This window comes from Marmota monax, unplaced genomic scaffold (genome assembly GCF_021218885.2).
Source record: "Marmota monax isolate L192 unplaced genomic scaffold, Marmota_monax_Labrador192_F-V1.1 WCK01_AAM20220418_F8-fsc00050, whole genome shotgun sequence".
NCBI lineage: Eukaryota > Metazoa > Chordata > Mammalia > Rodentia > Sciuridae > Marmota > Marmota monax.
Window position 1 is genome coordinate 7,808,056 of NW_026694552.1, and position 16,588 is coordinate 7,824,643.

The following is a 16,588-nucleotide window of genomic DNA, read 5'->3' on the forward strand; positions in this document are numbered from 1 at the left end:
GAAGTTTTACGGAAGGGCTAAGGAGTGACAGTTGGTCACTCCTTGGTAGGGTTATTATTATTATTACTGGTACCGGGGATTGAACCCAGGGGCAGTTAACCACTGAGCCACATCCCCAGGCCCTTTTTATATTTTAGAGACAGCGTCTCTAAAATTAGAGTCTTAAGTAGCTGAGTTGCTTAGGGCGCTAAATTGCAGAGGCTGGCTTTGCGACCCTGCTGCCTCAACTGCCTGAGGCACTGAGATTACAGGCGTGTGCCGCCTTGCCCAGATTGCCGGTGTTTACATGACTTGAATTTGAATCTCAAGTAGTTTGTGACTTTAGACAGGATAATTACTCGTAGGCATAATATGATAATAAAATAGCATTTACCTCACAGTTACTATGAACAGTAAGTGAATATAGGTAAAAATACTTAGAGAAGTATTTTTGCATGTAGTCACTACTCAACCTTTAGGTTATTTAGTGGAATGACTAGCCATGGTGAGGAGGAACTGGATGAACTTTTCTCTTGGACATAGCGAGTGTAAAATCATTTAGTTACTAATTTTAGGCATACCACAGAGACACAGAGTCGATTCTTCGAGAAAGTTCCAGAACTCTAAAAGTTTTTTTTTTTTTTTTAACCGGTCAGGTGCAGTATGTGAGCCTTTTTTCAAGCTCCACCCCTCTTTCCTAGGTTAAGAATCTAGTAGCCTTTCGTGGTGGTCAATCAGTGGTCTTTGGCCCCGCCTCCTGGAGAAAGGAAGTCCCCCTAATTAGACGCTTTCGTTTCAGTTTAAGCCGAGGTGCGTGTTTGAAAATTGGGATAGTTTTAATTTTAGTGTTCGAGACAAAGTGGATTTCCCCCCCTACTTTTAAACTAAATCCAGCAAGGAAGTAAGTAAGGCGGATGGGAGGGCACCGTCGGAACTGAAGTGAGGTAAAGCTTAAGGTTGGGACGTCGGAGTGCTTTTACAACGGACCTAGCTACTTCCGGGAGAGAATGGGCGGGTAGAAAATTGTGTGCGTTTGGCGGGTTTCGCTGCTTTCCTAAATATTTCCTCATTCTGCAGCCGAGCGAGGCAAACACGTGAGGACATAGTGACTCCGCCACAGCCGAAACATACTTATCCAAGCTCCCCTAGGACCATGTCGGTGGTGAGTGTGCGGGGTCCCGGCAGGACGCCTGGGCGCTGGGGCTTGGGCTGCCGAGGGGAGGGACGTGAAGCTGGGTGCCGGCTGTTGGTCACGTGTCAAACGGCGAATCAGGGTCTGGCCCGTTGGCCTCCGGGGCGGGACCCACTGTCTGCTGCCCGCCCCCCAAACCGCGCGTTTTCTTAATGGTATCTGAAAGGACCTTGAGGTGGGGGAACGGAAGGTGGGTGTTCTGGTCTGTTGTTCATGGCTTACCGTGTCCTTTGTATTTTCTCCCGTTCTGAATCACTTTCGATCACCTGAAAAGGAAATGAAACTTGCGATTCATTATTTTTGACTCAAATAATAGTCCTAGCCCAGTAAATAGCTGAGGAAGGAGGTACTTAGTCCTTCACCCTCTTTCGGGAACCCCGTCAGCCTATCCCGTTTAATACTACTTTTACAAACAGTAGTGAATGTTTAAGTAATGTGAGAAAGTTTGTTAAGTGGAGCTGTCCAGTTTCTCAAGTAGTTCTTGAACTAGTGTTTTCATTGAGCAACTTTTGAGATTGGTCATACAAACGAACTCAGTCCTTTACAAACTTGTTTAGAGATAAGTCAACCCTCTCCCCAGCTTTAAGGTTCAAACTGTGTCATTTTAAGGTTAATGATTTATAAAATTCTGAGTCTTCCTTTCCTTAGTTGCCAAGCAAAGATTATGAATTTTTCTGCTTGAAGAGTAAAAAAAAAAAAAATTCACTGAGCTGATTATGCCCTAAAAAACTTGACCTAAACATAGTGAAAATTTTAAAAATTGGAATCTTTCAAGCCCTAACTTTTAAAATGTCTAGATTTATGAGGAAGAACTTGAACTCTATATAAAAAGCTACATAGTGGTGGAAATCATCAGCTTCTGTTTGTTTTGTGTTTCTGAGGGGTTGAATGGATGCTAATATAATTTTCTGTAATTTTTCTTGTAGGATTTTAAAATGTATGTAGATCAGGCATGTAGAGCTGCTGAGGAATTTGTTAATATTTACTATGAGACAATGGACAAAAGAAGAAGGGTAAGTGTAATACCACTTTATTAAAACACCAGGTTTTTTTTTTAAAGAGAGAGAGAAGTTTTTATTTATTTTTTAGTTTTCGGTGGACACAGCATCTTTATTTTATTTTTATGTGATGTGAGGATTGAACCCAGCACCCTGCGCATGCCAGGTGAGCGCGTTACTGCTTGAGCCACATTCCCAGGCCAAATACCAGGTTTTTAAATATTATTTTTAGTTATAGATGGACACAGTACCTTTAATTTGTTTATTTTTTATGTGGTGCCGAGGATTGAACCCAGTGCCTCATACTGCTAGGCAAGCATTCTTACCATTGAGCCACAACCCCAGCCCCACCAGGTTTTTTTTTTTTTTTTTTTGAGCCAGCTATTTATCTGACTTGCAGAAATGATAACTATGGATGTGTTTAACACCAGTTGATTATGGAAAGATTGGTTTGGTAGTAATGATAGTTGGAATCTGGAATCATATCATAGGATTGCCTTTATTTCCAGGTCCTTGAATGAATTGCTAATTTCTGTTAAGCACATTTTATTTTTAGGGTAGTTAATAAGACTTAAATACTGCACTGCACTGAGGAGCCCAGCATATATTTACTTAATTATGTAACATTTTCTTAGTCCCATTGTTTAACCAGTATGGTGAAAGAAATATCAGTACTAGTGGAAGGATCTGTCTTTACAGGGATGTTTCCTTATTTAATATATTAATAGATAATTTCTACTTAAGACTCAACAACTACAGCTGGCACTTAAAAGAGAATCCACATATTGTTAATGCTTCTACTTCAACAGACCAAGTTATCACTTTATCAGCGTTTTTATTGATTTATCACTGGGCTCTATGTCTACGTAATTATTTCAGTATGTGATCAAGTGAGTCTTACCTAAGTCTCCCATCAACATTAAAACTGTGCTTTATTTTTAAAGATAACAGATGATTCTGCCACTGATGTTTGGCAGTGGATGTGTATTATTCCATGTCATGAATGTTTCTTGTGTCTCACTGCTTTCAAAAATAGAGTAGTAATAAAAGGCAGCATCTGTTGTCTTTTGACCTGTTAAATATTTTAATAAAGCAAATTATATGTCCCTTAACCCTAAAGAGGTAACTTGAGCTAGGTGTGGTGATGCATGCCTCTAATCCCAGGGTCTTGAGAGGCTGAGGCAGGAGGATCACAAGTTCAAAGCCAATCTCAGCAATTTAGTGACCCCTAAGCAACTAAGCAAGACCCTGTCTCAAAATTTAAAAAAATAAATATAAAAAGGGCAGGGATGTGTCTCAGTGGTTAAGCGCCACCCCTGGGTTCAGTCCTTGGTACAAAAAAAAAGTGGTAATTCGGATTTTCCTTTGTGTGGACCCTTTTTTCACTTACCATTTCAATTATGAGCTCTACAAATGCTCATGATGCTTTTGAAATATTATGCTAATAGAGTAGTAGCAAAAGGAACTAATTTTTCCTTATACATACAAACACCAAATTATTTCATGTATATAACCACTAGGATTATAGTAGGGCTTAATTGGAACTTTGTTAATTCTCATTTTAAAAGGTACGGAAAATAATCTGAGCATGGTGGTGCACGCCTGTAATCCCAGCAGCTCTGGAGGCTGAGGCAGGAAGATCATGAGTTCAAAGGCAGCCTCAGCAAAAACGAGGTGCTAAGCAACTAGTGAGACCTTGTCTCTAAATAAAGTACAAAATAGGGCTGAGGATGTGGCTCAGTGGTCAAGTGACCCTGGGTTCAATCCCCAGTACCCCCCCCCCAAAAAAAAAGGACAGAAAACAAAATTGGTTTGAGGCTGTATGTACTTAGAACTTGTGATCATTTAATTCAATTTAAAACAGAAAGCAAAACTGTAATACTCTGTGTTTGGATGCAAGGTTTTCTCATTATGACTGAAAAGGAAATATGAAAAATGTATTTATTGCATAATATAGAAATGATAGCATAATATTTAAGGCCAACTATAAAATGGACACTTAGCTCACATTGGTTTCTGGTGGCAATGGGGCAGAGGAAGTGGAGATGGAGGTATAGCTGTGAAAGTGTTTATATGCCATGCACAACCTTTTAATCCGTTTCTAGAAAATGCTTATCTGAGGGAAAAAATCCCTTTAAAAACTTTTCTTTCTTTATAGGCACTTACCAGGCTGTATTTGGACAAGGCCACTTTAATATGGAATGGAAATGCTGTTACAGGGCTAGATGCCCTAAGTAATTTTTTCGAGATGTTGCCTTCTAGTGAGTTCCAGGTCAATATGTTAGATTGCCAACCAGTCCATGGTAAGTTGATCTTTCAAATTAATTCCTTTGTTTTCTTTAGTGGGCATTAAGCTTTCATACCAAAAGTGGCAAATAACTTAGTGGTAGAAATATTATTTGAGCAAGTTAAATATGAAAATTTCATCTTGGTCTTCCATTAGATGCTTCTCACTCCATAGAATCACTAATAGGTTTTGGTAGTCTATGGAATTATGACCCATTGAAAGTTATATGAGAAATAGAGATTAAATATTATTTTTGTTAATGAAGTGTATTTCCAGAGATTTTATATATTTTTTTTTGGTACCGGGGGTTGAACTCAGGGGTCCTCTACCATTGAGCCACATCCCCAGCCCTTTTTATTTGTTATTTTGTGTCAAGGTCTCACTAAGTTGCTGAGGCTGACCTAAAACTTCTGATCCTCTTGCCTCAGCTTTCTGAGTTGCTGGGATTATAGGTGTACATCATCACACCCTGTTTCCAGAGAAAATTTATGCCATATCTCTAATGTGCTTCAGTATTTTACAGCATATTCAAATTTCACGAAAATTTATTCTTTTATGTGAAAGGATGACTTTAAGCCAGACAGAATTTGATTTAGAGTAAATTGATGCAGTTTATAATAATTACCTCTAGGTGGGGTCCTTAGTATCTTAAGTAGTTGTTTAGGGTGATTATTTTTCCTTTATAGTTGTTGAAGAATAACTTAAGTAAAATATCAATAAAGCTCTGTTAGAAAGCTAATGAAATATTAATATATACAGGAAGCAAATGGTCCTATAAGTTCTTTATTTTGAAACTTCAGATTACCCCCAAATCTTTCTAGATCAAAAGTAATTTTGATATTTTTGAAAATAGTATTTCATTTTCTGGATTTGAACATACATGTTCAAGATTATGCTTAAGGTAAAGAATGTTTATGGAAATTTCATTATTAGATCATAAGCAATTGTAGCCTGAAAATTTGCCTATTTAGAGACAGAAACTAAGCTCTTTCTTCTTTGTGTTTGGACAAAGAGCAAGCTACCCAGTCCCAGACTACAGTTCTTGTTGTGACCAGTGGAACTGTGAAGTTTGATGGAAACAAACAACATTACTTCAACCAGAACTTTCTGCTGACTGCTCAGTCCACTCCTAATAGCACCGTGTGGAAGATTGCTAGTGATTGCTTCCGTTTTCAAGATTGGGCTAGTAGTTAAAGGGGTAAAAGTCTATTCTTTTTTTTTTTTTAATTTTTTTTTTATTGGTTGTTCAAAACATTATAAAGCTCTTGACATATCATATTTCATACATTAGATTCAAGTTGGTTTTGAACTCCCAATTTTACCCCAAATACAGATTGCAGAATCACATCGGTTACACATCCACATTTTTACATAATGCCCTATTAGTAACTGTTGTATTCTGCTACCTTTCCTATCCTCTACCATCCCCCCTCCCTCCCCTCCCATCTTCTCTCTCTACCCCATGAAGCAGAGGTCTGTGTGAATTGATTCATTTAATTAGAAAAACACTGTAAACTGGTTTGTGCTGAAACTAAGTTTCTTCGGTATTTTTTTTATTCCTAGCAGCACCTTTTCTAGCAGCTGCCAGTTTGGTTTGTTGCCCTTCAGAGCTTTAATGCTAGTTTTTTACATGCCTTATATACATTCCACTAATGACATTCTTAAAGTAATGTTAAACACATGATCTTGGTACTAACATACTCACTGTGAACCCAGCCTATCGCAAAAATGGAATCCTTTTGTAATACTATCTGTGGAGTATCAACACAATATAACTCTCTGGGAATAAGTGGGATTTTTTTTTTCGGTTAATAGGTTGAATTTTTACTAAACCACATGCCTGTTTTCAGTTAACACTGGTAATGCATTGCAATATATAGTAAGTTTATCAGTTCATAACTACTATGACATATTAGAATTGCATGTGGAATATTTAATAGACTTTTTCGTGTTAAATTTTCTTATTTTGAGTTTTTATTTTATAAGTGAATTAATAACTAAATAGGTAAAAATATTTTAAATTGACACTTGATTGTTGGGTGCATTTGGTGGATTAAGACTTCTTAAAAACATATATCTTGGCAGCTCCAGGTCTAGAAATTTTGGTAATGAGTGCTAGAAGAACTAATAGCTTTAATGGGAGAATGGGGAGTGAGAAATGTAGAAATATCCAAGGTTGAAACCAAAAGTGAGGGGGGGGTGTGACTAAATGGTAAAAGTTTTGTACTCGTTTACTACCTCCTAAAAATGTAAACTATTTTTAGGATTTAAATCACTAAGTTATTATGTATCCTTGCCAAATGTCATGAGTGTCACATTTGTTCTAAGAATGATTTTTTTAAGGTCTTTATATTTCACCTTATACTTGTCACCATCATGTATCTGTTTATTCAAAAACTTATGGGGGTAGAATGTCAGCAATAAGCCTAATCTTGTAACAGGGTCTAGAAGGAAAGTTGGAAACAAAGCCATTGCTATCTCTTTGTGACACCCTTAACTAAGTCTTCCAGTGAATTTTAGGCCCAAAGATTCCTATGTATTACTCACCCCCATGTTTTGTGCTGTTAACTGTATTATATATTATTTAAAGTTAAAATTATTTGGTTTGTGATTCGTTCTTCCATATGACATTGGGCACATTTATTTTAAAACATGTTCCTGTTAACATGACTATCTCATTGCCTTTTTTGAGAGAAAAATAGAGAACAACAGATCTTCATGATAAACTTCAAAAGAACAAATAGATTAATTTTATGTCTTGACTACTGAAAAGGAAAAGAATAACCTAGCTCTGGTTCTTGCTTATTGTTTTAAAATATTTGCAATTTATAATGTTTTAAAACTAGATATGCCAGCTTTGTTTCTACATTGCAACCAAGATTAATGTTTCTTATTACTTAATCTTAAAATCAGCAATTCATTTACTCGCCCAAAGCTATACACTGTATTTCTGATATACTATCAAAATAGAATTAAACGAGAGAAGTGGGTAGAACTGACATTTAAACCACACCTTCTTTTAGTACTGATCAAAAATTGCACATTATTTCCTACTCAAAGGGAGCTTATTCTTATTTTGAATTGATTTTTTTTAAAACCGCAGCTCTAGCAGCAACAAAATGCCCAAATACTGCCCTTTCTCTTGTGAATAACAGTCGCAAATAAAAGCTGCGTATAACTAGCAATAACTGAATTGAATGGTTGTGAATTGCTTTCTCCAAAATCTGTATAACTTTTAAATGGCTAGAACTGCTCTTATATGGACTAGACTATTTTTGACATGCTCATATTTTTATAGCTTGAAAAATAAAATTTGCTTTGTGAAAAGTTTTCTCAAGCTTGTTTTAAGATGTTTTGATTTTTGTTTTTAAGGCTCCCAAACAGCTGGTTGCTTCTTTACAATATTTAGGGTTTTGAGATTTAAAACTAGCATCAAAATGTTGAAAACAGTGGTTGACATCAGGGACTTTTTCTGTAGACTGCCTTATTCTTCCTCTTTTTCTGCATGTATTCACATTCCCAAGATCACCTGTTTGAGGTACTAGTGAAGACTGTGGTAAGAAGTGAGAAATCCTAGCCTTGAGAAACTAGCCAAAAGGTATATTCAGGAGGCAGTGAAATCAAAGTACAGATGGGTTCCACAAAAAATGTTTCCATTAAATTTAATTCTATATTTAAAATATGTTGACAGACATTTTTTAGGAAGAATGAGAAGAGCCAATAACCATTAAAATCAAATATTTTCATGTCTTCAAAGATGCACATATTTTTCACATTTTAACATCACTAAAAGACAAGTATAGGGCATTGTTGGAATTATGTCCCATGAAGGGTCTTGGAATCCAGCATAAATCTGGGATTGAGGCACATGTATCCTTAGATGGCTTTCAAAATTTTCCTGATTCACAATAATTCATATTTTACATCATAACCCAATATGCAGATGCATAAATAAACAGAAAAAAATGATTACACGTGCAATGTATTCCTGGCATTTTCTGTTAAATTCTATTTTTTGAAAATGCTAGCCATAACCAGCTCAGTTGATGTTTAAAACTTTTATTTAACTGGCTGTACTAACACTTTGAAAAACAAAAAAGCTGAGGAAGCTTATTTCAACTGGCATTTTTTTCTTAGGGATGTAGGGCCAGCTTCCAAAAAACGGTGCCATATGTTAGTGACATTACACTGACTTATAAGTTGTCAGAAATTTCTTTCTCATCTCAGGTTTGTCATATCTGTTGATGGCCATAAAGGGCAGCATTGTATTCTTCCCATTCCTCCATTTGCACCAGAAGTTCAGCGCTAAGAAAGCAAATGTTTAGGTTAGTCTTTAGGCATAATCTGAGAATAGCATGAGGTAGTGAAAAGGAGTAGAAACAAATGAACTTGTTCTGTTTCTGATGCTCACTCAGATAATAAAGGCATCTCATTAGAGCTGCTTTTGAACATGATTCAATATTGCATAAGCTATATTTCAATAAATTTTAAGTCCGTTTCACAGTTTGTTTTTTTTTTTCTTTTCCCACCCTCCTTAAACACCCAAACACCTGCATATCAGCATCTCTGGTTTGACAAAGTCTGTGGTGGTCTCTAAGGAGCAAATCCTGATCTCAGACCCTAAGAGATGTACTCTAAGGTCATTCTGCCCCTTACTACATTGTGACCTTAGGCAATTTGCTTACTCTGGGCTCCTGTCTTCAGCTATTGAGTGGAGATATTTGCTCTGTTTGGCCTGCTAGGGAGTTGTGCATACCATGTGCTGCACAAATGCAATGGTTATATTTTTGGCTTTGTGATTGACTTTTTCTAGTCCCCAAATTCTTTCTTTTAGGGTAAAATTAATTGGTAGGGCTTACTGTCCACAGTCAGACACTCATCCTTTCCACTGTCTTTAAAAGATGGTTATTTCAGCTCTATAAAAAGTTTTGAATCAAAATGGGTAAAGTTGGCTATGTTGCTGTAAAAAATAAGATTCGGGTCCTTGAAGGAATGATTAGCAATTTCTGACTACATTTTTGAGAGAAAAGGGTGGGCTGATAAATTAATTCCACTTTTCTTGCTCAAGGGCAAGAAATCAACAAGAGAAGCCTGCAACATTTACCAAGTCCAGGTACCATGGTCCACCTTGGATCCCTGAGGTTCCAGAGGTGGCCAACATGCTTTGTTCCCTTGACACTTTTGACCCCATATCCCAGGCTTATGGCTCTTGAAAGAGTCTCAGGGAATGATTTCTTTAATTTGCTAATCTGTTCATTAGTAGTGCCAGGATTCCCAGTGGTCTGGGCTCATCCTCAGAATTAACAATTACTTGACTTTAAAGTTTTCCAGAAATGTCAAGCCTGGGGGAAGGAGCCAGAGGAAAAATTAGCTGCAGGCAGAGGCAGGGGTTTGGAGAACATTTGGAAAGATGGTGCTTTCCAAACACCTGAAAATAAAAGGGGAGGAAGCAGCAAGAGAAACCAGAAAAAACAGCTTTCCCTGAACAGGTAATTTATAATAACTCTGGAAGGGAAGGCATGGTGATAAAGGAAACCCTTGCACCTGAAAATCTCATGTTCAGGTGCATGTGTTTGTATACACACACACACACATATACACATGTAAATATATATATATATACACACACACACACAAACTCTCTCAAATCTCTGGGATGCCAATGACAAGACTTCCATGACCCTTTCTCCCATCTTTCTGGGGGCACTATATCTGTTATTCTTCCCACTTAGTGGCAGAAGCAGGACTCAGACCAGACCTTTCATATTCTTAATGTACAGTCACAATTGTTGTGTTGTAAATGGTTGAAGTCAAAACTGAGGGATGGTTAGCTGCCCATATATCAAGTATATACATGTATCCACTCATTGCACATCTTTGCAAGCAATTTTATTTCCTTAACTTCCCTGGCTGGAAGACTTCTAGAACCAAGTGTTAACATGAAAAGCATGTTCAAGTGTATGTGTGTGTGTGTATCATATATGTGTGTGTGTGTATATATATATATATATATATATATATATGAATGATACACACACACACACACACGCACACATACACACACACAGTCATCCCTGCATATCAGGAGAGAATTGGTTCTAAGACTCCCCCATACCATGATCTGTGGATGCTCAAGTTTCTTATATAAAATGGCGTCATTTTTGCATATAACCTGTGCACAACCTCCAGTATGCTTTAAATCATCTCTAGAATACTTACAGCACCTAATACAATATAAATTCTATGTAAATAGTTGTTATACTGTATTGTTCAGGGAAAATGACAAGAAAAAATGTCTGTAGTCAGTACAGAAGCAATTCTTTCTCTGAACATTTTCATCTGCAGTTGATGGAATCCCCAAATGTGAACCCATAGATACAGAAGGCCAAATGTGTAAGTAAATTAATGTAAAGCTTAGACAAATGTCTGGAAAAGAAATTACAATAGCCCAAGGTTGGAGCCTCTCTCACCCCCACTGGAGCAAGCCCAAATTGTATATGCTGTCTTAGAAGCATCATAAATAAGGTGATGCCTCACAGTCCTGCTGGTCTGCCTAAATACAGACATCCTGTTAATCATCTAGGTGGTTAAAAGGGGTTTAGAGGTGTGGCAGCTGTGAATACTGCTCAATTCTCCCTTTAAGAAAGAGCTTACCTTTGAGCTTTAATTACAGGTAGCTGAGAGCCTCCATCTGCAGCACCTGAAGGCTCTGCTGCAGTATTTGAGCGCAGAGTCTGCTGCATGACTCTAGTAAATAACTGAGCACAGTGAGCGTGCTAAAACCCTGCCATTTCCATCCAGTGCAGGACTTCTCTGATGGACTATCTTTGCTCCACAAAACTCTGTGGACTGGCTGAGACTTCGTCAAGCCACACCACCGCTTGCCTTATTCTGCTTTTATCCTTATTTCCTTTCACAAATGCTAGATAAACCTCAAGGTCTGAAGACTTTCCTGCCCACCCTTGCTTCCTCCCTCTTTTACTGGTGTTAATCCCTAATAAACCTCTTTGACTCATAAGTCCCATCTCCTATCTGTTTCATAAAGAATCAGAAATGACCCCAGGTTTTGTGTTGCCTATCCTTTGCTGAGTTGAAACACTGGTAAATTATGAAAGTTGTGACTTCTCAAGCAGATGTCCTACTACTAGCCTGCCTGACAATTATGAACATGTCCACAGGCAGGAGAAAAAAAGCAGGAGGCAAGGATTTATGTTAAAACCCCATGCCCAGGTGGCGGGAGACGCTCTCCAGCCACTTGGACAGAAGGTGTGGGATCATGGCTAATTACATTTGGCCTTGTGATGGCTGGAGTTGAAGAAGGAATGGAAAGACTGTCCATCCAGGCCTGTACTTAGGTTGTCCAGGCCTGGGAGTTGGAGATAGAGGATGGGGGGATGGTGAGGGGGATGCTGAGGAAATGGGAGTGTTTGGCCCAAGTGTCACTATTAATATACACTAAGAGGCCTGAGCATCCTGACATCTTAGCATCCTGGCAGAAAAATCTTTGTTTAACCAGTATTTTCATACATGCTGGCCTACCAAAGATTTCTGTTTGTCCTTGCCTTCTGCCCCACCCTACCTTCTAATCTGACCTTTGTGTGCACTTGAACCACTGTACCAGTACAAAAATTATGAACCTGGTCTGAGGTCCCACAGAATTGCTAGAACTTAAGGGGGATGTTTATGATCCTACAAAGAAATTTTATGATTTTATTTATCTAGGAACAAGGAGCATAGCTTTCATCAGCTTCTCAAAGGAAATTATAATGCTAAAGAGATTAGGAGCTATTGGTTCAGGAAAATTGAGTCCATTTTTATGGAATAAGTAGGCAGATATTATTACTGGCACATAGTAGGTACAAAAAATTATTGTTATATGCATCAATGAATTAATGACTAGAAATGACTATAGGTAGCAAAAAATAATATAAGACAAAACATTTAGCATTATAGCTGACACATAATAAACATTCATTAAAAATAATTATTACATTGTCAATCTTTTGAACTAAAATCTAGTACTCTAGGGTGACTAAATAATAAGGTACTTAATGATTCTCTGGATATAATAATAATTTTCATTAAAATGCAATACTGAATGTCCTTGTACACATATTTTAAATATTATTACTTGCACATTATAATTAAATATAATAGTGTGGTTCATTTTGACATCATACATGCATGGAATATAATTTGCTCCATTTCAGTTCCCAGTGCTTCCTCTCTCCCTCCCCTCTTCCCTTCCCCTGTTCTCCTTCCTCTACTTTACTAGTCTTCCCCCTATTTATTTATTTTTAATTGGTGCTTTGTAGATATACATAAATATGAAAGTCACTGTTATGTTCATATATGTACATAGTATAATTTTTTTCCATTTCATTTCGCAGTTTCTCCCTTTCCCTGAACCTCATCCTTCTACCTCAATCCCCTTTCTCTATGCCACTGATCTCCCCTCTGATTTCCTGGGATCTGCCACAACCATCCCCCTGGCTGTGATCTAGCTTCCGCATTAGAGAAAACATTTGACCCTTGACTTTCTGAGTCACTTATTTCATTTAGCATGCTGTTCTTCAGTTCCAACCATTTACCAGCAAATGCCATAATGTTATTTTTCTCTATGGCTGAGTAAAACTCTGTTGTGTATATATACCACATTTTCTTTATCTAGTCATCTGTTAATGGGCACCTGGGCTGGTTCCATAACTTAGCTATTGTGAATTTTGCCACTATAAACATTGATGTGCCTGTATACTTGAAAAACTTAACACCAATAAAAAAAGAAAAACAACCCAATCAATAAATGGGAAAAGATGTAAACAGACATCCCTCATAAGAAGAAGTACAAATGGCTAACAAACATGAAAAAGTATTCAACATCTTTAGCAATCAGGGAAATGCAAATCAAAACTACACTGAGAGTTCATCTCACTCCACTTAAAATGGCAATCATGAAGAACACAAATAATAATAAATGCTAGAGAGGATATGATGAAAATGTGTATTCATACACTGTTGGTAGGACTGCAAATTAGTACACCCACTCTGGAAATTCCTCAAAAGACTAGGAATGGAGCCACCATCTGACCCAGCTATACAACTCCTTGGTGTATATCCAAAAGATCTAAAATCAACATATTAAATTATACACATATTTCTGCATACATGTGTGAGCATAACTAAAGGATAAAGTTCTAGAAGTGCAATTGTTGGGTTAAAAGAAAAACACTTTTAATTTTGGTTAAATTTATCAAATTTCCCTCCAAATAGGCTTTACCAACTTATACTCTCACAAAAAGCATATGAGTACTCTTTTTCCCATATCTTTATTCACATATTTTAATTTTAAAAGATTTGCCAAACTCATGAGTGAAAAAAATTGTTTTCGTTTGTATTTTTTCAGTTGCTAGGAAATATGATAATTCTAAAATTTATGCCTCTACGCATGACCTCCAAACTTGTGCTCAAAATCAACAGCCTATTAAAATATCTAAAGGACAAATGTAAGTCAATTTAACATGTTGAAAACAAATATCCAAATTTGGGAAAACTTTTTAAAAACAGAACTAAAATATGGACAACAATAAATGGTATTTGAGATATGAGGGAGTTAACATGACCAAACTGAGGGAGTTAACATGACTAAACTGAACTGATCTTATCCTCAAACCTGCTCAAAGCTCATGGTATCCAGCTCTTGAAAATGACAATTCCATTCTTCCAATTGCTTAGGCCAAAAACCTGGAGCCATCCTTGACTCTGACATTTCTTTCACACCCACAGATTCAGACTACTTCTCACTACCTTCACAGGTATCTATCGCCCTGGCCAAAGACACAATCATCTTTTGACTCCATTATTATTCAAACCTTCTACCAGATCTTCCTGTCCCATCTTGTCTGCCCCTGCCACCAGTCTATTTGTTCTCCACTCAACAGCAAGAGGGATCCTTTGAAAACAGTCAAATTATGTTACTCCTCTACTCAGATTACCCCTCTCCAACCATGTTTTTGCATATTAATTTAAATGAATGTCAAAGTCCTTTCAATTGCCCATAATGTCCTCATGGTTCCCAGAGAGATCCCTACTGTCTCTGACCTCATCCATCTCATGCTCACCCCAGTCCAGTCACTTGACCTCTTTGCTGAATGTTGACTGTTGTAGGGAAGACACTCATTATGGTTTCTGCTCCTACCCATGATGCTGTTATACCAGATATCTTCCTTTATCCTTCAGGCCTCGCCTGCTCAAATGTTATCTAATTAGAGCTGTGACCTACCTGTCCTTTCTAAAATAGCTCTTCCCCCACCACTATCTATTCTCTTACTGTTAGGTGCAGGACAGGCTGAGTAAGTTGTCTGCAAGGCATGCCAAACAAAGTTAGCTGCAGGATGACCTGGCCACTCAAACCCTCTGTCTGGTTCTTTATCACCTGTTTGCTTCAAGCCCAAACGCCCAAGCCCCCCCCCCTCAAGGCTGAGCGCTTCCCCCCCCCCCTCAAGGCCCAGCACTTAACCCCCTTGTGCCAACAAGGCAGCTTGCAAACCCAGAGACCCTGTTAGATTTAGGCAGCACAGCAGAAGGGCTATAAAAGCCTTCCCCAGCTGCCCCCTCCCACTTCTTTCCTTCTTTCTTTTCTCTTTGTTGCACTGCTGCAATAAAGATCTCTTGGTTGCTACGAGTGTTGTGGTCACTTTTCTTTCACTTATTCTTTTTTATTTTATTATAGGTCATTTTTCACCACTGGTACATATCTTTTTTTTTTTTTTTTTTGGTACTGGGGATTGAACTCTGGTGAGCATTACCACTGAGCCACATCCCCAGACATTTTTATTTATTTATTTATTTTTTTGTTTTGAGACAGGGTCTCACTAAGTTACTTAGGGCCTCACTAAATTGCTGAGGCTGGCTTTCAAGTTGAGGTCCTCTTGCCTCAGCCTCCTGAGCTATTGGGATTACAGATATGTGCCACTGAGCCCAGCTATATCTTATTTTTTTATCACTTGTCCTCAATTATCAAAATATAAGTCTCAAGAAAGCAAGGACTTGGTATATTTTGTTTACTAAAAAATTTCCTACACATGTTACAGTGCTTGGCACATAGTAGCTACTCACTAAATATATGTTAAATAAATTAGTGACTGAATTTGAGCATTAATGAGTGTCATCATTTGTAGCACGACATCATGCTCTTTACCTGTTTTTCCATTGAAGTTTCTTTGTCATTGATTATGAGAAACTGATGTACTCCATTTTTGAGAAACCAGCCTCTACCTCAGAGCAAAGCCTGTCCAAGAAAGGGGGTGTGACCCTTGTCCTTGGAAAAACCCACTGAGCACTCCTAGGCACTTAGCCACCCTGCTGAGTTGAGGAAATTAAGCACTGACCAATGTGGATAAGAATCCAATAAAACAAAAAGTGAAGGAAGGGCAAATTCACTATCTCTTCTTGAGCTCTTTACCTGCCTTTGACAACAGAATTCCTGTTTCTCAATCCTGTAGTCCCCAAGCCTTACACCAACTCCAGTGGATCTGAGAAACTGATGTGACTCCATTTTTGAAAACAGCTTCTACCTCAAGGCCTGTCCAGAGGGAGGGGGCGTGACCCTTGTCCTTGGAAAAACCCATAGAGCATTCCTAGGCATGTAGCCACCCTGCTGAGTTGTTTGTCTGCAAATAACAGGAGAGATCTGTGGCGCCAGATGTCCCTGACTCAGTTAGGCTAGGTGAGGAGCCATAGCAAGCCCCTAGCAAACACCAATCAGCATGAGACAGGGAAAATACCTGGGATGCCAGATGACCCCCAAGTAGTTTATGGTGGTTGATAACATGTTGGGAAACCATGTAGTTCAGCATGTACTCCCCTCGTGGCCTAAACCAATCAGTTCAAACAAATCCCCCTCTTGTGCTAACCAATCACCCCTACCCAACGTGTTCCCGCCAGTGAATGTGCTAATCAATGTTAAGAGTTGTTGTTTGATTTTCCCGCGGTATGGAATGATTTGCTGTGTGATGTTGTGACACATAGAGTATCCCTCCAAAAACTCACTCCCTGTTGTGAGTCCAGGCTCGAGCTTGCAATAAAGACTCTTGTGTGATTGCATCGGATTCGGCTCCTGGAGGTCTATTGGGG

The 16,588-nt window shown here is 38.2% G+C and overlaps 1 protein-coding gene across 2 annotated transcripts; it reads left to right on the top strand.

Moving 5' to 3' along the window:
* The first annotated feature begins 702 nt into the window (after positions 1–702).
* Nxt2 (nuclear transport factor 2 like export factor 2) lies at positions 703–7,793 on the top strand. Of its 2 annotated transcripts, XM_046420834.2 has the most exons (5): positions 703–789; positions 1,057–1,141; positions 2,098–2,184; positions 4,328–4,472; positions 5,469–7,793. In XM_046420834.2, exons 2-5 carry the CDS (start codon positions 1,133–1,135, stop codon positions 5,648–5,650), a joined length of 423 nt encoding a protein of 140 aa, XP_046276790.1. In that variant the 5' UTR covers positions 703–789; positions 1,057–1,132; the 3' UTR covers positions 5,651–7,793. The 2 variants fall into 2 exon arrangements, with proteins under 2 accessions (XP_046276790.1, XP_046276791.1); XM_046420835.2 differs by lacking the exons at positions 703–789; positions 1,057–1,141 and adding an exon at positions 1,283–1,361.
* Positions 7,794–16,588: the final 8,795 nt, after the last annotated feature.

What these genes read in the sequence shown, in the direction of transcription:
- Nxt2 (XM_046420834.2), top strand. An exon ending in CAATGGACAAAAGAAGAAGG is followed by an intron (nt 2,185 to 4,327) that starts GTAAGTGTAATA and finishes CTTTCTTTATAG; the next exon opens with GCACTTACCAGGCTGTATTT. An exon ending in AGATTGCCAACCAGTCCATG is followed by an intron (nt 4,473 to 5,468) that starts GTAAGTTGATCT and finishes GTTTGGACAAAG; the next exon opens with AGCAAGCTACCCAGTCCCAG.